Source organism: Poromitra crassiceps (assembly GCF_964638095.1).
Source record: "Poromitra crassiceps genome assembly, chromosome: 13".
In the NCBI taxonomy this organism is placed as follows: Eukaryota; Metazoa; Chordata; class Actinopteri; order Beryciformes; family Melamphaidae; genus Poromitra; species Poromitra crassiceps.
In genome coordinates, this window is record NC_139644.1 from 13,398,124 (window position 1) to 13,421,212 (window position 23,089).

Genomic DNA, 23,089 nt, shown 5'->3' on the forward strand with positions numbered 1-23,089 from the left:
CATTAGTGTCCCAAGCTATTAGAATCAAGTTCAATCAATTGTAAAGCACCATACTAACACACACAGCGAGAGATCAAAGAAGAGAAAAACAAACTAGAGGAAAAGGGATGGAGCTGTACTAGAAAATAGCATTTATTTCACGATGCAACAGAATCACATCAGGTCTGTGTACTGCTGTCGGCATACTTGGGAGATGTGATTGAGCAGCTCAGAACAGCAACCCTGTAACCCTGGGAATTACCCTGTCCCGGAAGTTTGGATCGGTCAGTCATTAAAGAGCATCACATTTCATACCGTTTGAAACACACATTCCAAAAAGTAATTCTGTAATGTAATCATGCCATTTTAGTTAGTACAGTTGTGGTGCAGAGAGAAAAGAAGGGATTTCCATTTGATGGCGCTGACAGTAACAAAGAGAGCGAGATTAAGCTACAACACATGAGGGAGGCAAATACAAATGGTTGCAAAGTAAAATGTACAGCGTAATTTTTTTTTTTTTTTTTACTTTGTACTGCTTCGAAGAAATGTACCACAGTGCACTTCTTCAAACTGAAGGCCTAACAAATGTACATTATGTACAATTATTTGAAACTATATGCAGAAAAAACCTTAAATGAACCTGAATGCAGTGCTTCATATCAATAAAGCAAACACGCATACCAGAACTAGGCCGCAAACACACGCATTATTTAAATTTCACACAAAAATATTCTCTTTTTAGGTTGTTCTATTTCTGTAACTATAAACCTTATAAATACTTTGGCCTTACATCAATCAAATCCCCACAGAAACTCTACTAGAAATATTGCGTGGCTCGCACGCTCATTTCTACTGTGTGCTCGCCTGTACTGAGCAACTGTGTGCCGCGCTGAGCGCAACATCCAGTCAGAGTCCTGCACCGGTTCAAGTGCAAAAAGCTTGTCTAACAATATATGTGTGTATATATGTGTGTGTGTGTGTATATGTGTGTGTGTGTGTGTGTGTGTGTGTGTATGTATGTGTATATGTGTATGTGTATGTATATATATATACCGTGTATATATACACACACACACACACACACACACACACACACACACACACTGTATATATGTATCTATCTATATATACTATAATATATATATATATATATATATATATATACACTGTATCTATCTATATATCTATATATATATATGCATATATACTGTATCTATCTATATATCTATATATATATATGCATATATATATACACTGTATATATATATATATACACACACACACACACATATCTATATACAGTATATCTATATCTATATACTGTAGGCACGGGTAAAAATGAACTAATTAATGTAACTAATGTATGCATTTTTGTATATGTATATACATGTAAAATCAATAAATATGTTAAAAAAATGCGGGCGGGCAGTGCATGAGAATAACTTAGGAGCCATGTATGCATTTAGTGTTGCGCTCAGACTGAATTCACAGTCTGAGCACCAGTAATCTGATGCATGATGTCGGAGGTGTATCTGTTGATGGCGGAAGTCAGTCTGGTTAGGCAGAGGTGAGAGGAGATGGAGTAGGCTACTCCCCCCCCCCCCGTCAAACAGTTTTACGCTTTGTTTCCATAAGTTTGTTTCAAGTATGCGACGCGTACTGTATTGTTTGATGCTACGGACTACACAACATAAACATTCAAAAACACAGCCGCAGAGCCAACGTGTTTGAACGAGGAGACGCTGTCTGGTTTCCATAACGACAACATGGGGAAAGTGAAAGCCGGTGGAGAAGTTAACGTTAATATGTTGGCCTGTTGTAAAGTGCCAGCGGAACAGCGATCATAAAAGCAGTATGGATTATACCGGACATGTATTGGAAATATTTGCTTGTTGCACAACACTGTATACGTCTGCTAGAAGAGGTAACCAGGTGGTAACTGAGCTAATGTTAGCAGCTGCTAAGTGCTAGCATTACAGGTGAAGAGTCTCAGCCAGAGGACTGCTAGTCACCTCTCCTGTGCAACGCTGGCAGTTTGGTTAGGTTCAAAGTGAGTGACTGTGTTTGCAGCCTGTGTGATTCATCACGGGTAATGGGGTCGGTGCGTGGGTCTTATATTAACAGGTCTCGGCGGTGCCGGCTTTGCAAACATGGACCCGTGCAGGACTCTGCCCCCCAGTCACGTATACTAATGAGATAGGGACTTGATACACAGACAGTCGAGCCAAACTCAGTACAACATTCATATCCCATCCCAACCCATCCAAAACGTCCCATTCAGTTCCCTCATACAACGACCGTCTGAACCTCCAACTCTTCAGAGGAAGTGATGACATATTCCTCGTGCTGGTGCACCACCTGTAGACCCCCCTCCATTTCTTCCTCAGTGGTGGTAACCATAGTCACTGTCCCGTCCGCCAGCTCCACGGTGCCCCCCGTGGCCAATAGGGTGCCGTCGCTGATGGCAGAGGCCAGCGTCATGGCCACCTGCTCCGTCAGGCTCTCGGGCGTGGCGATGGTGATGGTGTCACCGCAGTCAGAGATGGACGCCGCGCCCTCCTCGTCCTCCGCCATATTGCGCACAATGATCTGGTGGCCGCCTGTGCCGCCGCCCCGACCACGTGACTGGCTGACAATCTGCTGCACCACTTTCATGATGTGGTTGCCCATCTGGGAGACAAGAGGTTTAATATATGACAGTTAACAGGCAGTTATTTGACACAATGGGGTGACGTGCAAATATGAGTTGTAGGTAGGATGTGAGAACTCAAATACAAACAGACGCTATGAGTAATCGATGCCGATGGTATCCATTTGTAGCCCGATATCAGACTGAACTGTCAAATCGTTACACTCCATTTCTTTCTTCAGTCTGACATTGCCTCCACTCTAACTGATTTCCATGGGGGAAATCCAAGCGTATTGGATTTGACCTCAACAGAGCCCCAACAACGTATCCGCAATTCCTTTCCATTGAATGGAAGTAGAAAAAACATCTCCACTAGGGCTGGGTATCGGTAAGATTTTCATGAATCGATTCGATTCCGATTCACAAGGTTCCGAATCGATTAATCCCGATTCGAGTCAATTCTGATTTGATTCATTTCAATATCGTTTTGGTTAGTGATACTAAAACATGTTTTTTGAGCTGTAACCTGAATTACATGACTTTCCAGTTATGTAACACATCAATACTGGTATTAATATTGATATTTGACAGCAAATGAATATGAAATATCAGTACTTAATGGCTGGAACTGTTGAAAATGGCAAGGACCAAGACCCCTCCCAGAATGTTGACAGTATTGCATCTTTCAAAAATATGCTGTGGGCAGAAATAGCTTCAAAATGAGTGTTTAGTTACTCTTTAAAATTTAGTTAAAAGTTTAACTTGAGTTAAAAGTTAAAATACAAATTTTGCTTGGATATGAAAAAGATTCTCAGAACAAAAGCTGAAAATTGTACTAGGAACTCTAACCTGGTGCATCATTAAGGTAAAAAAAATATTACATTAAGAATTCACCCCAAAGCAGTTACAAAATACAAATATAACTTAATTTATTTTTGTCGTGACCATTTGGCCCACAATCAAGTGTTACAGAGTAAACTACAGCCGTGAACAACACAATACTGTGCTATGTGCTGCCTGCAAGTTGTGCAGACTCTCCACTCAGCATCAGTGTGACAAGCAGAGTGACTGACACCACCAGTGCTTTCTTTAGTAATGCAGTCAGTCACTACTCAATATCAAAACAAGAGATGAGGCTCCACTCGTCTGTTGTTTATATAGTGAGAGGTAACAGCCATGTACGATTCCATTGCCATGGATGTCCAGGTGTCACAGGTGATGCCGCTGACTCTCTCTGCTGACTGCAGTTTCATTCTGATGCTTTGTTTCACAGATTTATACATGTTTGGGATTATGTCTACAGTCAGATGTTTGCATCGCGCCATATCGTAATTCACGTTCGGGTACCTTCAGGAGCCTTGCATGCATTTCCTTGCATACGAAAGTTGCTATACCCTCGGTTATTTTTAGGGCACGTGGAGAGTTGGCCGGTAATTCTAATGAATCCTTCAGTTGATTTTGTTTCAGTCCGGACGAATTGTCTTCAGATAGCAGGGGATCTGGCTCGCTGGGTGATGTCTCATCAGGTCACAGGTGGCTTCGGATATTTGTTGTATTCCTGCAACACTTCACACACCGACCCGGTCGGCTGATCTTGCAAATCGCTTTGCTTTTGTCAAGCTCGTTTTTTGTCTTTGAATCCGAAATTGTTACAGACATATCTGCCTAGTGTTGCCGGCATCCACCATGTTGCAGGTTTCACTTCACCGAGAGAGATCGCTTTGCGCATGCGCAAAGAACGAGAGGCAGAGCGCTGGTGGTGCGTTCACGGGCGAAAATAAAAAAAAATCCATCTCTGGACATATGAATCGATATCAAAGGATTAAAATAAAAATCGGTTCAAAATCGGAGAATAGATTTTTTTAACGCAGCCCTAATCTCCACTGAGAAATAAATGTCTTCAAAGCAAGAGTGCTGTTCAGATTTTAAAGTAATTGGTACTTTTAATCGATTTAACAATCGTTGTTGGGTCTGGCGCCCTTGCAAAACAGCTTGACAATGCTGTTAGTTCCACCCATTGAGCGGTTTAATGGTGCCGATTGGCTAATTGTTAGTCCCCCTCGCACAATGCCAGACCAGAAGCATTCAACTTGGTGGAGTGGGCGGATTCGAAGGTCTGGACCCAGACAACTCCTTTTGCATATGTTTTTATGCCCACCTCATATTTTAGAACGCAGTGAATTCCGACACACAACAGTAGTGTAAGGCGACATTCACATTCACAATTTGACACGAGTCATCACATTCATGGACAAGATGGCACTGCCGCTACCTAGGCTGCGTTGTTGTGGGCGGGTCTCAAAACCTTTCGAAGCAGTCTGTACAAATTTCATTGGCTGATGATGAAGTCCATTAGTGGTTGACGTTTACCTGCGCTCAGTGAGTTACAATATGTTTGCGCGCGGCAATCTGTCAATCCATGCCATCCGTCAATGCACAGGTCTCATTGAAATACATGGGATATCGTTCTTTTTATTTATGTATTGTAATTAATGCTCATCTGAACACCACCTTGGACACAAGAGTAAGGTTCTCAAACTGCAGCTACAGCACATTGATGCTCTAATTTGTGTTTTTGAGTGTGAGTGTGAGTGTGTGTGTGTGTGTGTGTGTGTGTGTGTGTGTGTGTGTGTGCGCGCGCGCGTACTAACCTGATTCTGGCTGTCTTGGATGAGTGTAACCTCTTCTCCCTGCACTGCCTCCTCTGCTGGAGTCTGGAGGACAGGAGAGAAGAAGTGAACACAAAAATGGAACTGGAAGTATTTAAAAGAGAATTTAGTTATTTTTCAACCTGGACCTTTTTTTTTATGTTTAACTAACTAGTCAGAACAGAATCCTCTTCTGCTGCTGCTTCTCTCAAGTGTGCAGGTATGCATTTGTCACATACCAAGGTGGTACAGCGTACAGTAGGCTAAAATGTTGTTGAGGTCTCTATTCCCGTCTTGGTGAAGTTCAGGCAATTCAGCCTGCTGGTTACTTCACTTCTGTTGTAATGTAGTTTTGCTATGTTGGGGCGGCTGTGGCTCAGGAGGTAGAGCGGGTCGTCCAATAATCAGAAGGTCGGTGGTTTGATCCCCGGCTCCTCTAGTCCGCATGTCGAAGTGTCCTTGGGCACGACACTGAACCCCAAATTGCTCCCGATGGCTGTGCCAGCACCCTGCGTGGCAGCTGGCCGCCTTCGGTGTGTGAATGGGTGAATGTAGGCACATTGTAAAGTGCTTTGGATAAAAGCGCTATGTAAGAGCCATCTACTTGATTTGTGTTATGGGTAATATTATGTCATGCCTCTAGGGGGTGTTATGCTAAAGGGCTAATTTGGCCATAGGTAATTTAAGTTGATGCCAATCAGGGCACAGGTGTTGCTAATCGGAGGAGGCAAACCGTTTTTGGCCGGGTTTCCCAAAAGCTTCTTAGCACCAAGAAGCTTCTTAGACCCCTCCCGTGGAGCCTTAAGAAGGGTCTAAGAAGCTTCTTAGCACTAAGAAGCTTTTGGGAAACCCGGCCGTCGACTCTGCTCAGACCAACATCATATAGAATGGCTGTATTTTGTTTCATCTTTGCATTATAACTTATTGGAAGTGATGGACACTGAAGTGATTTGGATCACTGTTGGTGAGAAGATAAATGCATCATTATAACGTATGGAAACGACTGGACATCACTTTTTACTGAGTACAGTACACGTCTAAACAATGAGGCCTATTAGCAGCCAGTAGCGGCTAAAGTATAGGACTTAGTCTCTACACGCTATATAAATGCAGTCCATTTACCATTTACCATATGTTGGAATTACAGCAGCAGTACTAAGTACTACTACAGAAAGTGCGAAATATTTGGTGAAGTGACCACTCAGTCTTGCTGGTGTCTTTGTGCTAATCAACCACCCTCACAAACTCCTGCCAATATATGATGGGAATTTTGTACTCTGAACAGTACAGATCTTACTTTATGCTGCAGGGCGTACCACACCCCTTCCCTTTCCCCTGCTCACCCCGATGATGTACTCCTGCGTGTCTGCCACCACTGAGGAGAACTCCACCAGGACAGCATGGGGGTCTTCTGAGATGATGGCTGCTGTGGCCAGGCTGTCCGCCGATGCCTGATCCTCTGGTTCCTGCAGCTCACTGGACACGTCCTTCTGGCAGCCTCCTGTAGCAATGAGCACAACAACGGTACGTTATTAAAGCTTGGTTAACCACTGCTGGCACTGATAGCTTTTCTCTTTGAGCTCTTCCTCCCAGGTTTTTATCATCTGCATTGTCCCTGACATATTTTATAGAAATATATAATTGATCTATTTTGATCTGTAATTTAACCTTTATTTACCCAGGGAGTCACATTGAGATTTAAAACCTCTTTAATTACACTTTAATTAATCCGTTTCAAACTGTCCAACCCGCTGACCTTTGGCACGCATATGCCGATTGAGGGTCCCGTGCTCGGCAAAGCCTCGTCCACACTTTGGACACTTGTATGGCTTCTCTCCAGTGTGGTGGCGGATGTGGCGCACCAGAGAGCCTTTCTCCCTGAAGCTTCTCAGGCAGAACTCACACACATAGGGTTTCTCCTCATCGTGGGTTCGCTGATGCACATGCAGGGCGTTCTGAGCACATGGAAGAGATTATGGTTGGTATTCACATGGCCGCATGGAGGTCAAAAGCAATGAACTAAGCAGACAGTTCGATTTAAACAAAATTAGAACATTCGGACAGATGGATACATTCAGCATCTGTATGGTACACCACCCAATCACCTTGGTCTTATACCCCTTGGTGCATCTGGAACACTGGTAGGGCCTTTCATCGGAGTGGGCCCTCATGTGCTCACGTACATGCCCAATGGTCTTGTACAACTTGCCACACTCGCCACACTTGTACCTCCTCTCGCTGACGTGAATGTCCATGTGTTTCTTCAGCAGGTAGCCAGTCAGGAACTCCTTCTGGCACAGAGTGCACTTGAAGGGCTTGTAACCTGCACAAAGAGGATAGGAGAGAATCCAATGTTTGTCTACAGCCCCGGGAAACAGCCGTAGAGTTCTCTGGACCACAATGGAAATAAGTTTGATGACTTTTGATTTTTTTATTTTCATCCCGATGAATTATTTTGTACTGTATGCTTGCGGTATACTGTATTTTTAGATTGATCAAATAAATTCATTCGTTCATTCAGACAGACAACCAGGTTTAATTTTGAGAGTGGTTAATCCCTTCATGTGTATTATTTTGATTCCACCTCCAAATGCATTACACCAATATGTATGTTTTTTTGTGCGTTTTTTTTATATTATTGTTTTGCCTTTACTTATATAGAACAGTAGGCAGACAGGAAAGGTGGGAAGAGAGCGGGGATGACATGCGGCAAAGGACCACGGGTCGGATTCGAACCCGGGTCAGCTGCGTGGTACCAGGTGAGCCACCAGGATGTACAGTAAATACATGTAGTTTGACAAATCAAAAGGAATATCAGAGAGTTGAGAGAGTACAGTGAGGTTACAAGCAATTATTAATGGATATATAGGCTTACCCAAATGGCCTTTGACGTGAAAACGCAAGTAGTTCAATCCCTTGAAGGAGCGGTTACAGTGTGGACACTTGTGTAGCTTTGAGGATATCTGATCATCTTGAAGATCATCTTCTTCATCACCCATTTCCTGAAGCAGAAGAGGAGAGGAATAGGCTAGTGGGAAATGAATCCTAATGTGTGCTGTGCAAATAATCTGCAACACTGGATCGGAGAGACCAGAGACCCAGTTCCACTGAGGATCCAGTTCTGATGTTTCCAGAACCAATCAAATTAATCAATATGTTTGCCTCATCAGTAACCGCCAGAGCATGTGAGCGGAGTGGAACGGTGATAATTACCGCTCCTCGCTCATGGAGCGGCCCTTTCCACCCGCTCCATCGCTCACGGCCGCTCCGCTCCAGACCGCTCCCGGCTCCACTCAAAAAAATAAAAAAGATAAAAAGGCCAGGGCGTTTTAATTTGCGTTTAAACGCCTGGGCAATGGCCATTGCTCACTACAAATAACATGAGCTCAGCAGAGTCGGCTGCGTGTTCGTTGTCGCACGCGGCCGCAGCCCTTAAAGCAATAGCCTAAGGCCGTGTGTCGAGGGAAGTATGGAGCAAAACAGTTTGTAATGGCTGTGGATATCAAACTGTCGAACTAGTGTCTTTTCATCAGCTCCAACGTCTTTTTTCAGTTGTTTCCAATGAGGAGCGAGCGTATGCGGGCGCACACGGACGTCAAGAGAAAGTTTCATGTGGAGAAACTATCACAACCGAGACAGAAAGGCTCAATTGTGGGAGCAGATTGGCGAGACACTTCATATTTCTGGTGAGTGTTGAGCTAAATCACTGTATGTGTGTTGTTAGCTAATGTTAGCTGTCAGCTATCAAGCTAGCTACTGCACTGAGCTCACGTTACTTTCAGACTGGTTCCTTGCATATCGTGCGCTGAGATCAGCGCTCCCCAGCGTACTTCCAGCATTTAACGGTCAGAAAAAGACACTAGATGGACACACGGCCTAATAGCGTATATGTGTCTTTACTCTTTATGTGCACCAAGGGGAAAATGACGAATGCTGGCAGAAAGAAATAGATACTCACAATTCTCTCATGAATTATTGGACTAAATAAAAAAAAGTGATAAAAAAAGTGTGCTGGTGCAACAAAATTCAACTTCAAACAGAGCGGCATCACTCAGCGCGGCTCTCAGTACGCTGCATAATTACGCATGCAGCTAGCAGCCCCGCTGCGGAGATGCAGGAGCGCGAGGCAGAAAAGGAATAAGCATACCGCTTATTACATGTTCAATAATAGCCATGTTTTTATTACATGAATAAACAAACGTTCTGTCTGTCTTCAGTCAGGGTCCATGAGTCTCTTCCTTCTTGTCTCGCAGCAGCTGCCAAGAAAGTAGTGGGCGTGCACATGGCCACGCACCGATGCATTCTGGTTCCAACATGTGAGCGAAACTGGAGCGGGACTGAGCGGGTGATTGGTGCCGCTCCAACTTTCACCCCGGCACCCCTCTGGTCCCGCTCACCGCTCAAGCCAAAATCCCCCGCTCCGCTCACATGCTCTGGTACCCGCTAGGTATCTGTTCTTCTCCTGTACTCAATATCAGACTGTTTTGCTCCATTCTTCCCTGTTCTCCTGTATGTGGAAGCTTGCTAAGCAACCTTGGAGGGAGCAGAGTGTGTACAGTCCTTCACTGCTCAGGAGCACAAGCCATGGAGCATAGAGCTGGGCAATTAACCGAAAATGTATCGAAACCGACATCTAGAACCTCTACCAGGGGTGGCCAAACTTTTTAACCTCTAACCCAGGGGTGGCCAAACCTTTTTGGTTGTGGGCCAAACAACATTAAGCGTTGCATTCATTGTGTACTTTCTGCGGTGACAGATAAGATGTCTCCGAGTATACATAATAATGCATATAAATTATTTCATAGATTGTCAAGAAAACGTTTTAATTTACGAAGTAAAGTACATGTCTACTACAATAGGGAAACAATGTACATCTTCAAATAACAGGGGCACAAAACGCAACGCGTTTCAACCTCTCTGCCTGACGAAGACCAGAGAGGCTGAAACGCGTTGTGTTTTGTGGCCCCTGTTATTTGAAGATGTACATTGTTTACCTATTGTAGTAGACATGTACTTTACTTCGTAAATTAAAACCTGTCTATAAGTATCCAAGAAGCTCCTGCTGAGCTTCCAGTTCCTTGTGGCCACATCTTTGCTTTTTCCATAGATTGTCAAGACGAATTTGAGAGAATTTGAGAGAGAGAGAGAGAGAGAGAGAGAGAGAGAGAGAGAGAGAGAGAGAGAGAGAGAGAGAGAGAGAGAGAGAGAGAGAGAGAGAGAGAGAGACACTAGATAGTGTTTAAAGTGCGATGTAGGCTCCCTGGAAAGTGCTACAAGTGCATTGTCTTAATTGCACAGTTTGTTAATTGAAGGTGTTAAGGCGGCGGACAGCTTCAGGGTATGTGCTGTTCTGCAACCTCAATGTTTTGGTCTTAACACTTCTGAATTTTGTCTGAGTAATAAGAGGGAGTAAATAGGAGAGGGAATAGATGTGTGTGTGATATGACATCACTGTAGAGGTGTGCTTGTTTTATGCACCTTGACAGTTGTAACAACGGGATGTGACTATGTTCTAACAGGCCACATTCCATTGCATTTGTAAAATTCATGGCAGGCCACTTCACAACGGGCGACGGACCGCAGTTGGCCCGCGGGCCGTAGTTCTTGCCACCCCTGCTCTAACCGACTTAATGTAGCTCATGTCAATTAATTCATTAATTAAATTAATTAATGTTAATTCAGTTAATACTTTCCACAATGCATGATACTGGTCACTAGGGGTGTGCCGATTAATCGTTTTTTAGATGCATCGCGATGAGTCACGTGACGATTAAAATCGATTCACAATGTTCGATTATCGATTTGCAAAAAATAGCAATTTTTTTTTTGCAATTTTTTTTGCAATTTTTTTTTTTGCTTTATTTGCAAAAAATACGGTATTTCGCCCGGAAAGCAGTTCCTTAACTGTAAAACGAGACCAAAACCGAAGTACTGGAAACTGGAATCACTGAAGAAAGCATGCAGGGTGGCTGTAACATGTGATGCGTGGACTTCAGTCGCAACTGAAGATAATGGAGGTACATTTGTTTGTTTACTTTAATTAATGGATACTGACAAATATACCTTGCTTAAAAAAAATCCTGTTTGGTGAAAAAGATGCATCGAAAATCGTGATTAATCGTAATAATCGTTTAATAATCGAATCGTAGCACCCTTAATCGTAATCGAATCGAATCGTGAGGTGCCACACCCCTACTGGTCACTCCCATTCCTCCCTCTCTCACCTCTTCTGTCGTCACCTCTACACACTCCTCTTTGACTTGGATCTCAGTCACCGAGCCTCCAGCACCAGGACAGTCGATGATCACTTTACGTATCTCGTCAGTTACGTGATGCGTCTCCTCCACCACCGCTTCCTCTGTCTGCAGGGTGATGCCAGAGTTGATGATGGCCTGGCAGATGAGGTTGTCGTTGACAGCTGCAGCTGCTGCTAGCTCTTCAGCCTGAGACTGCTCTACCACCATCTGGCCACAGAGAGAGAGAGAGAAACAGGTCCAGAAAATTGGGTAATAATTCCCTACACCTTGATGCAGAGTTGCAGTGAAAAGATACAGACAAGACAAATGTGTGCTGTGCTTTACTCTGAAGCACAATGATTACTTTAGGGAAGAAAGGGGGGGGGGGGGGGGACTGATTTAAAAGCCATCACGTTCGCCTCCATGTGAAATGCCGTAGGGCATACAGTAGGCTATGACTTTGGGCATTTTGAGTGGTGGAACTGGGAAACTGGGCATGCTTATCATCATTGAAATAGATCACACGATTGTGATGTTTATTGCAACTTCGGCGATATGCTGCCTTCCCTTGGACACAGACACACCCAGCTCTGCTCTGAGCAGTTCCGCTCCAGTCTCTTTGGCCATGTTCACATTACAGGCAAATCTGATTTGCTGATAAGGTCATTAATCATCATTATCTTGATTGGTTTCCCAAATCTGATTTGGGAGTGTGTCCGCACTGCCACAAATCTGATTCTCAAGTCGGATCTGTGTGTCCAGACCTAAACAGCCTATCTGCATGGGTTGCTATGGTAACGACGTGGGCGTCAGTAAATACGTACGTTGGTGACGTGGTTTTCCTGCGCAGAAGCATTTGATGACGAGTTGCGAGTGACGTTCAAATCAGATTTGGTGGATCTGCGCGTCCGCACTGAAGTCACATCAGTCGAAAGCAGATTGGAAACTACCTCCATATGTGGTGTTTGGGACAAGTGACACAAATCAGACTTGGAGCGTCCAGACTCATAAATCCAAGCTGGATAAAGTCATTAATAGGTCACTAAAGTTCACAAATGAGATTTTGCCTCCTAGTCTGAACATGCGGCATAGCCTTCAGTGTTGATAGGCTATTACTTGTGATGTGTAATCAATTAGATAGTGGTGTGGGCGGGACATAATTGAGCGAGACTACAGAGTGGTGGTGACTGCTGACAGATACGCAGCTGCATTGCAGCCAAAGTAGCACATTTTAAATTAATTTAACCCTAACCTTTTTTCTTTTGCTGATCCAAAAAAATATCCGATCCATGACTCAAAACCATGAGACGATCAGAATTGTGAGTTTTTGTGATCCGTTGCACACTTAGAAAAGAGCTAACGGAAAAATGACACAACACTCATTTCATGACGACATTTTCTTAATCATTATTATTGACCAAAAACACTTCAAGTTAAGATACATCCTTGCATTTCAAGGGATAACAATGACCCATAAAGGGCTTTGAGGTAAATGTCACCTGTTGCTCCTGTGTTGCTCCGTCCACCTCCATAGTGAAGTGGACCTGGTGGATGAGCTCCTGGGAACCAGCCTGCACCACGCTGACGACAGCAGCCTGAGCCTCCACCACCTCCTGCTCCTCTGGCTCTTGCTCCACAATTAGCACCTCTTGCTGGTCAGCCAGTGAAGCAGGAGCATCATCAAGTTCTGGACAAATCATACAGCCTTGTGTTAATGACTCAGTGAATCATCACTCTTCTCAATCATTCTTATTTGGCCACATGAGAAGAAGTCACCAAGTCGCTGTAATGGAGTTTGACAGCTTCATTTACTTTAGTGGACTGGAATGGATGCGCTTATCCAAGACTATCAAACGAGCCGCTTCAGCGCAGACAGACATGCTACGGAAATGACAGCTACTGGCCATTCTCTTACAATAAACATAAACCTGACCTTTCTGTATTCCATCCTTGTTGACCAGGATCTCCTTCCCCGGAACAAACTTAAATTTGATCTTTTCTGTGCAGGGCGTGAGGGATTTGAGGTGTCTGGTGAGGGCGCCTGACTCTCTGAAGGACAGGCCACATAGGTTACACCGATACGGACGCTCATCTGCAAGAGGGCAGCAGACAAGTGTCAGGTCAGCTTTAAACACAATCAAACGCACCCTCATCAAATCAAGATGCATTCTAAAAGTCCAGTAAGTTCACTGTGTACCTGTGTGCCGGCGGGTGTGGCGAATCAGGGAGCCTTTAGTACGGAAGGTAGTTGCACATAGCTCACAGGAGAAGTTCTTCTGCTCGCTGTGAGTGTTCATATGAGTTCTCAAAATGTTGGTCTGGTGAGTGAAAAGACAAAGGAGAATACATTCAAGTGTAAAAATAGCACTGCTTGATGAAAAACATGTTGGTAGCACTCAAAAAGTTTGTCACATTATCATGAATCAGCATGTTATTTTTAACAAATTCCTAATAACGGAACAATCATACACAAATGTATGTATGACTCACAGTTTTGAATGTCTTTTGACAAAGCTGGCAAATGTAGCGCCCCTCTTGGTTGACTTTGCAGACAGTCTCGAAATCGTCTGCACTGTTAGATATGTGTTCTTCAGTCCCGTCCGATTGGTCAGTGGCCTTTGGCGAAGAGATTTTCGTCCTGCGACCTCGACCCAACAGACCCCTCGTCTTATCTGTGTGGAAAACAAAAGATGAAATGACAATTCAATCACCTTGAATGTGTAACATCTGTTATAGCCTACTTCAGGTTGCAACAATGCACACTCACCCTTAGTGTTGGTCTTCACTTGTCCATCCAAATGCTCAAACATCTTCACCACTGAGACAGAGTTTTCATTGGCTGCAGAAACCTGGCAAAAGGAGATTGTTGTCTATATTAGTTGCTGAAGGTATACCCAGATCATATGTTATGGAGAATGCTTCATTGTGCAGTTTTACCTCCTGGTTGTCATCCTGTGTGTCCGCACTCTGTGCCTCAGCAGGACGTTTGCAGCTCTGGTGCAACTTGTGTTGAATAAAAGCTTCCAGCGTGGAAAACTCTGACTGGCAGCGTCCGCACTTGTGTACATCTTCATCTACAAGTAAAGGGAAAACACCTCTCATTTCAAAATAACTTCCTTGTTTTTCCCCCCTTCTCATTATTTAGCTACAAGCTCCTATAATTTGATAACGTTAACTGTTACTGTAGTGTTAACTGATTGTGCTAAAGTAGCGCTAGCACAGACAGTGCAAGCTGTTAATGTTGCTGCTAGTTAGGTGCTAGCTAGCAACACTATGATGGAGGTAGGCCCAAACACAAAAACGTATATTATGTTATAAAATCCAATGCGGCTTTCGTAAGAAAACTAACCTTCATCTCCTAGAGTAGTTTGAATGGTGATGGTGTCGTCGCTCTGCTCCGTTTGCCCACTCTCTGTTTCTGCCGTATTATTTTCTACATTCATGTCGTTTCAGCTCTCCGTCTCTGTCGCAACGCTGCTACTACAACATGGCGGATTTACGACCTCGTAGTCATAACAACAAAAGGGCGTGAGTGAGGTGAGTGTGTTTGAGCAAGACACAGAAATAAGAGAGAGCAGAGCGTGTTCTCTCTCGTTACCAGCCATAACCCATTATGGTAGTTTTTGTTTGTATTTATTTATTTATTTATTTATTTATTTATTTATTTATTATTATTTATTTATTATTTTATTATTTATTAGCCTATTTATTATTTATTTATTGTATTATTTGTAGTTTATGTTCCCGCATGTCGCCAATATTATGCACGGCTTTAGGCGAGTAAATGGCGGCCGGCCACTAGAGGGCGCCACCGCCCCAGTGCTGCAGCCAGAGGATCTGTGCACATGCGCTGTTCACTCTCAAAACAAAGGGATTTGCACCTCAACCTGTCCCTGTGTGTTTACAACCGTGTGTGTGATAAAGCAGGAGAACGCAAGGACCCCCCTGAACTTTCCCCCATCTAAAAACGTCGGCTGTATGGGAATATTTCGGCTATTGTAAAAATACAGATGGCCATAGCCTCAACGCGAGACTCATCCGAATGACTGATGAGTCTCGCGTTGAGCCTAGGATGGCCAGGGCTTAGATCTGCGTGAGCACGACCCGTCGTAATTTGTCAAATTCAAGGTACATTAAAACGTTGTCTTGCTTCAATGGTAACCCTTTATTTTACAGGTACCCTAGTTACATGAACTATTTGTAATTACACATGAACACCAAATGTAATTACACTGTAATTACCAATAGTTATAAATGAAGTTCATATGTAGTTACATTGTAACAGACCTGTAAAATGGAGTGAGTCTATTCAACTGTAGTTCATATGTAGTTACATGGTAACGGACCTGTAAAGTGGAGTGAGTCTATTCAACTGTAGTTCATATGTAGTTACATTGTAACAGACCTGTAAAATGGAGTGAGTCTGTTCAACTGTAGTTCATATGTAGTTACATTGTAACAGACCTGTAAAATAGAGTGAGTCTGTTCAACTGTAGTTCATTATGGAATTACATGGAACGGGACCTGTAAAGTGGAGTGAGTCTATTCAACTGTAGTTCATATGTAGTTACATGGTACCGGACCTGTAAAGTGGAGTGAGTCTATTCAACTGTAGTTCATATGTAGTTACATGGTACCGGACCTGTAAAGTGGAGTGAGTCTATTCAACTGTAGTTCATATGTAGTTACATGGTACCGGACCTGTAAAGTGGAGTTAGTATATTCAACTGTAGTTCATATGTAGTTACATGGTACCGGATCTGTAAAGTGGAGTGAGTCTATTTAACTGTAGTTCATATGTAGCTACATGGTACCGGACCTGTAAAGAAGCTCCGGGCTGGGACAGAGATTGCTAAAACCCAGTGGTGGATTCGAACCACTGAACTTCTGATTGCAAAGCAAGCGGCTTTAACCACTCAGCCACGAGGGCTTTCCAACTTCCTTAGTGGAGTTTGAGAGGATAACTGTATGTCAGTCAGATGTAGTTGCTGTCACTTCATAGCTTTGTTATTATAAACAGAGAAAAACATAGCACGTGGGAGGATCACAATATTCCCACCATTTCCCTTCCGCCCGACCAACCAGAGGAGGCGCTAGTGCAATGACCAGCACACCTACCCTCAATCCGGCTTCCCACGCCGCAGACACAGCCAATTGTGCCTGTATGGACGCCGGACCAACCCAGAGGTAACATGGTGGCGCGAACCTGCGACCCTCGTCTTGAGTAGGCAAGGAATCTACCACTAGGCTACACTAGACTCATCCATCTTGACACACATTTTAGAAACTACCCAGACAGTAGACAAACATAATATAAGTACTCAAAGTTCCAAATCCAATCATCACTAAATCACTAAAACTAAAAAATAACAAATAAATAAACAAATGTTGCTTCTATATGTGCAATTTGCTACGACTTGTTCTTCTGAGTGATGGCTGCTGGAACTATTTTTATACTGCTTTGTTGTGTTAGGATGATGTCATCATTCCTACTGTGATGTCATAGATCACTCTGCCAGAAGACCCTGCGCTTTGGGATTATAAACCTTGGTCCTAGAAGGGAGAAGCCGAAATTCACTGTGTGTGCAGAGGGTGGGAGTCGTCATTTAAAATTGAGCCAGTTATCCACTGTGGCTGCCTGGTGTACAGCGACGCTGCATGGCTTAAGCTGTGACTCACCAATCAGCCTACTAGACAGAAACACTCTGGGTTGGTAAAGACAATCAGAGAGTTTCTGTTCTGTTAGCTTTCCAAACCAAAGAAAAAGATCAAATCTATTCAATCAAAGCACTGTAGATGAAGGTCATCAAAATAGGACAGTTTCCTTGTTGTTACCCAGCTGCAGTTATTTAGGCTATGTCTGATTATAGCTACGGTATATCACAAAGCAAATGTTCCACTCTGCACTCCATACATCACAATATTGTATTTTGTAACGCACTTACATCTGAGTGATACTGATTAGTGTGTACAATATATACCGCGTGTGCGGGCGTGCGCGCACGCACGCACACACACACACACACACACACACACACACACACACACACACACACACACACACACACACACACACACACACACAATCCAAATCTTAATGACTAATCCTACATGGGATTGGTGAGCTAATTGCTCATTCCGAGGGGGAAGACTGGTCCAGATTAGCTCCTCATGCTTTCCAATCAGGGAAAGCACTGTCTGACTGTGTCCTAAGGTGTTGCGTTGTGTACGTGAGAGCACAGGTGTGTGGATGTGAGTGTGTCTGTATATCAGTACACATATCCCACACCTTCTTAAGTCTATTCAATATTTATTTTGAATAATAAAGACAGACCTGTTGCATTTTTTCTGTAAGCATAAATTGTGCAGAATACACTAGTATATCAGATAGCTAGCATACAGACTTGGAATGATATGTTTAATTGATTAATCTTCAATTCAGTTCCATGATTATAATTATAAGCTCTAGCAAACGGAGGATGAAAAAGGCAATTTACATTAATGTGATGTGGAACGACCCTGTGTGTGCAATGTGCAGTTTAAAAGCAGATCAGTGTCATAAATTGTTTTTGACAGTACATCAATTTAGCAATGGCTTTTTGCCATTGTGACAAAAAGCAATCGGAAAATACATGAAAAACAAACAAATCAAATGTAAAATTAAAATGACTTGACTTGCAAATTAGTTAAAATGCATTAGAACAAGGATACCAGACAGTCAATAATTATCCACTATGAGTGCAAAAGTGCATATCAAGGAAAGGAATATTCTAATACAAATCAGATAAGTCATAAAGAAGAAGATTTTTCTCTTAATGCCAGTTAACTGTAATAAATACAAATAGTAGGTAACTGCAGACCAGTTCATAATTTTTTTTTCTGAATATTGCAAACATTGCATTGTGTTACCGTACATCACATTGCAAATGAATGGGATCGCATCTACAACATGGTTACATGGGGATATAATACATAACAGTATCTTCCACATAGCTGGTCTACAGTCTACAGCAGGGATCCTCAATTGCGGCCCTCAAGGCGGCCAAAACCTGTGCTCTGCAGTCTTGCATTGTATCTCCCTGCACTCCATACCCAGATAATTTTCCATCATCCAAACTGCAGATCTCACAGGCAACAGAGGTATGTGTGTCCCATATTCTTAGCTCCAAACCTGGGTCTCAGGGTCTCAGCAGCCCCCATTCCAGAGCCAGCATGGCATGGGGAGGAAGTCTCTCCTTGGGCTTCTTAAGCTTGTCCTTCTCCTTCCGTAGCACCCTCAGCACCTCGATAGGCTCCGTCTTCCCTGTGAACTTCTGTACTCCTGCCTCCCTACAAAGGCAAGCCAGGTGGTGACACAAGGTCATGAAGAAAGAGAGAGACAGAGAGGACATTTTAGCCCATTGATACCTGATGCAGCATTTGTGTGTGTATCCCTTTAAGACCGCGAACCGCGTCATACGCGGTTCGCGTATGACGTTTCGGCCTATGGCCTTCTTCAGATTATCTGAAGAAGGCCATAGGCCGAAACGTAATTTCATTAAAAACTTTTTGCATATGGAGCAGTGAGTGTGCAACACTTTCTTCATCCTCAAGGAGTATTAACCCTAACATACATGTCTTTAATGGTGGGAGGAAACCGGAGCACCCGGAGAAAACCCACAGAAACACGGGGAGAACATGCAAACTCCACACAGAAAGGACCTGGGACGGACCGGGGTTCGAACCCGGGACCCTCTTGCTGTGAGGCAACAGTGCTAACCACTAATTAGTCTCTTAAAACAGACTGTCTCATCTACATCCGGCGAATGCAGCTATACAGTCTGTACGTTACACCCCCAGAACATGCACAAGGAAGTTGGGAAAAAAACCTTCAGACTGGAAGGAAGTTCGACAAAATCTGACCAATCACGACACGTGTGTCCACGAAAAAAAATTCTGATTGGACTAATGAGCGGAAGACCCGCCTTAAAAAAATTCTGATTGGACTAATGAGCGGAAGACCCGCCTTTCTGCTTCCCATTCCGGTTGGTGCATGATTCCCCCCCACGAAGTACAGACGGTATGCCGGAAGTATTTGAAAATTGCGGAAGCCAACTTGTCTGTTCTAAGAGACTAACCACTGAGCCACTGAGCCACTGAGCCACTGTATAAGTCCTGGTCGCTGCAGTAGTGCCTCCTCTGGTCGGCCTGTTGTGTTCCTAGTCTACGGCTCTCCTCAAATCGGCAGAGGGGGTGGAGCAAAACCTTTAACCTTCCTATTACGAATAATCTGTCTTAGATTATTCAAATATGAATTTGAATATGAAAACTATAAATGTTGGTATAATAAACTTTGATTACCAGTCCTTTTCATCAAATTAGTAGCTATAATCGGGAGTGATGGTGTTACAGTAGGCTACTGGTGGAAGTGCACGGTCACAATCTGGCCCTCTGGTAGCGAGGAATTTTTATCTCTATCAACAAAGTTGCCCATCCCTGATCTAAGAACACACTGAATATATCACTGTGTGTACTGTATATCCAGACTTACGAGAGACGCAGGAAAGGGTTGTATTCAAACTCCTCCATTAAGGTGGATGGCACTGTGGGTTTGTCATCGTCATCTCTGGCCTGCAGACACAAGGAGGAAGACCGTCAGGTGAACGTGCAACCTTTCTCCTCATGTGTAGTTGGAATGCAGATTTTGGTATACAGCTCACCCTGGCCCAGCTCAGCATCGCCTTCACCTTCTCATTCTCTGGCTCCACCAGCATGGCAAACTTCAGGTTCTTAATGGTGTACTCGTGTCCACAGAACACCTTCTACAAATGAATGGTTTAAAATGAGGGCCCTGATTTGATTGGTCATGGTGGTCACGTGACCAGCAGACCTCATACCCAGAGTAGTGGAGTGTATGGTCACTCTGGGCCTTAGTGCTAGTTGTTTTCTACTTCTACTCTGAAGGAAGAAAAGGCAGCCTGCTGCACTCAAACCCCTCATTGTATCTGTGTTTACTAAGCACTCACCCACCCACTCACTCACTCACCCAACTCACCCACCCACTCACTCACTCAAACCGGCTCTCACCTGAGGGCATGTTAGCTGCTGTTAACCCTGTGAAGGCTGCTCATTACCCCCACCAAATGTGCCTGTTTGTTTCCACTGACCGTGTCTTGAGGTAGGGAGGCCAGCACCTGGGTCAGGTTGTGGTACATCTGCTCAGCCGTGCCCTCAAAGAACTGCCCACACCCGCCGACAAACAGCGTGTCCCCTAACAACCACAGCAAAGCATGATGGGATGTCAGAGACGGTTGTGGTGGTTGGTCCCTGTCGTCCCACACAACAAATAATGTATGATGAAGTGTTTGTGCTATCTAATGTGGATTCATACCTCTAGCCACTCAAAATGGAATTATTGACCATATTTGCCTTCGGATAAACGATTTGTGAAGTGACCGCGCATTTAGCCTATTCATACATTGTACTGTCCAAAAACAACTTGTGTGGTAAATATTAAGTCAATTAAAGAATTTTCACTTTAACTGGTTCAGCAGCTCTTTATGTTGCGAGACAAAGACCTGTGAACACGGCAGGGGCGTCAGTGCACTCATCCTCCCAAACAAAGTAGCACATGTGACCAGAGGTATGGCAGGGAGTGAACAGGCACCTCACATTGATGGAGTTCAACTGCAAATGGAGGAAACACAATATCAAAAGACAATATGGCCGAGCACAGAAACAGAGCATACAGTATCTGGGATACTCATGTGAACATCATAACCAGGGCACCTGCTGGGCCAGATAATCCATATGGCATCGGGCGAGTGCCCAGGGACACCAGCAATTATACAATTTAACAATTATACCTTTAAAAGTTTTGTCATATTTACTTTATATATTACTCTGCTTGGCATACACGGCCAAAATTAACTTTTGATACTAAAAAAAAAATATATATATAGAGAGAAAGAATCGTCATTGGTGGTGTGTGTTGTCTGTGGTGCTGAAGTTGCAATAGATGGAATGATCCCCCCCCCACCCCGGGTTTTGTTTTATTGTTATTTTTAGTCACACTCTGTAATGGTTAGTCTTCATTCAGGCCGTTGAATTTTATGGTGGAAAAGATTTTGACTATGTCTTTGACGTGAGTTGCATTAAAGATTGTCATACAGTATAGCTCTGTGTGTAAAACCTAAAATGGCATTTATTATGAGGCTCGAGTCAATCTATGGTGTAAAGTAATTTGTTGGTTAGTACATTGTCTTACATTTGTCAGTAGTAGGCTATGCATGTTGTTGAGCCTGTCTTGTTTATGTTAATGCAAATGTATGTTTATTGGATAGTCAATTTCATTTTAAAGTAAGAGGGAGGGGGGGCACTTTAGGTGAGGTCACCCTAGGGCAGTGGTTCTTAAAGGTCCAGGGGTCCTTCAGGGGTTTCCAGGGGGTCCCTAGCAAAAAGAGGGATCATTTATTTTCACTACAATACCATCCATGACAGAATGTATTTTGGTCATGGGTTTCATGCACTTTCTGTAGACATCTAAAAGCAAACAAATTATCCAGGCCTGCAGGGCACTATCCAGGTAAAGAGAGCATGCTGCTATCACATCAGCTCAGTAATATGGGCACCTTGAGTTCCTGAGCATTAGTGACTTTATCAGTCAGCCCCCCGATGCGATCATCTCCGCCGTAGACCCGCAGGCCTGGAACCTCCTTCAGCAGAGCCTCGTTCCCTCGAGCATGGTCCCTGATGATGAGTGGAAACGGGTTTGGTACACTGGCATGGACCCATTTATTTGCCTTGATATTTTGACAATGTTAATAGTAGCTTTTTCATCTGACCTATCTTACCAGTGATGGTGTGTGGTAAGAACAGCCTTAAGGGACAAGCCCTCTCTCTTCACTATTTCTAGCAACTGTCCAAGAAAACAGACATTCCATCAGCTATTTAGGTTTAGGGTATTTTAACATGACACACATACACATCAAATGAATCCTATAGCATCCAAAACCATTTGAAGTCCCTCTCTCACCCGGTGGGGTACAGCAGGATCCACTGCGATGGCCTCCTTACTTTGCTCTTCTATCACCAGGTACATGTAGTTGTCCTCCAGGATGGAGATCACCTTTACCCTCATGGCACCCCTCACACGCATGCGCACTACTGTGCGCGACACTAACCAGCAAGATCTTTAATTGCTAGAGATCACTTTCGTCAATGCTTTAATGCTTCGTTTCTAATTGGCAATAACCCAGCTAGCAATTTCTGTGTATGTATTAGCTTAGCTATGTAATGAAAGCATGCTACCCTAAATTAACGTTACAGTAGCGTTCAAATCAGGCATTACACAGCACTTAAGCTGTAAACTTGTAGGCTACGACTTGGTAACATTAGTCTCAAACTGACATAATCAAACTACACAACTCAACATAAAAGCAGGGTTACCTTGGCTTAATTGTTTCCGAATAGGCTGCTTAGTCCTGCTGTAACAAACTGAAACTGTTTGTTTACAGGCTAGGGAGGTGGGCTGCTAGCGACATCATCAGCTGTCAAACCTCAGGCATTTTAATCGAGTCGGAAACATTCAACAAAAATATGGGATCTGAAATAATGCT

At 43.6% G+C, this 23,089-nt stretch overlaps 2 protein-coding genes across 2 annotated transcripts; both read right to left on the reverse strand.

Annotated features, from left to right (window-relative positions):
- Positions 1 to 1,270: 1,270 nt before the first annotated feature.
- On the reverse strand, positions 1,271 to 14,980 carry e4f1 (E4F transcription factor 1). The gene is made up of 14 exons (XM_083648927.1): positions 14,842 to 14,980; positions 14,430 to 14,566; positions 14,260 to 14,341; positions 13,983 to 14,164; positions 13,690 to 13,810; positions 13,426 to 13,584; positions 12,992 to 13,179; positions 11,481 to 11,720; positions 8,132 to 8,258; positions 7,362 to 7,579; positions 7,013 to 7,211; positions 6,600 to 6,757; positions 5,260 to 5,322; positions 1,271 to 2,649 (listed from the first exon to the last, which is right to left on the reverse strand). Exons 1-14 carry the CDS (start codon positions 14,933 to 14,935, stop codon positions 2,266 to 2,268), a joined length of 2,352 nt encoding a protein of 783 aa, XP_083505053.1. The 5' UTR covers positions 14,936 to 14,980; the 3' UTR covers positions 1,271 to 2,265.
- Positions 14,981 to 17,851: 2,871 nt separating this feature from the next.
- On the reverse strand, positions 17,852 to 22,629 carry LOC310787484 (hydroxyacylglutathione hydrolase-like protein; the record flags this gene model as incomplete). The annotated part of the gene is made up of 8 exons (XM_083648919.1): positions 17,852 to 18,821; positions 20,023 to 20,102; positions 20,192 to 20,293; positions 20,639 to 20,742; positions 21,050 to 21,158; positions 22,103 to 22,220; positions 22,325 to 22,389; positions 22,507 to 22,629. The coding sequence occupies 8 exons, from the start codon at positions 22,627 to 22,629 to the stop codon at positions 18,671 to 18,673; spliced, it is 852 nt and encodes a 283-aa protein (XP_083505045.1). The 3' UTR covers positions 17,852 to 18,670.
- Between the last annotated feature and the right edge of the window lie 460 nt (positions 22,630 to 23,089).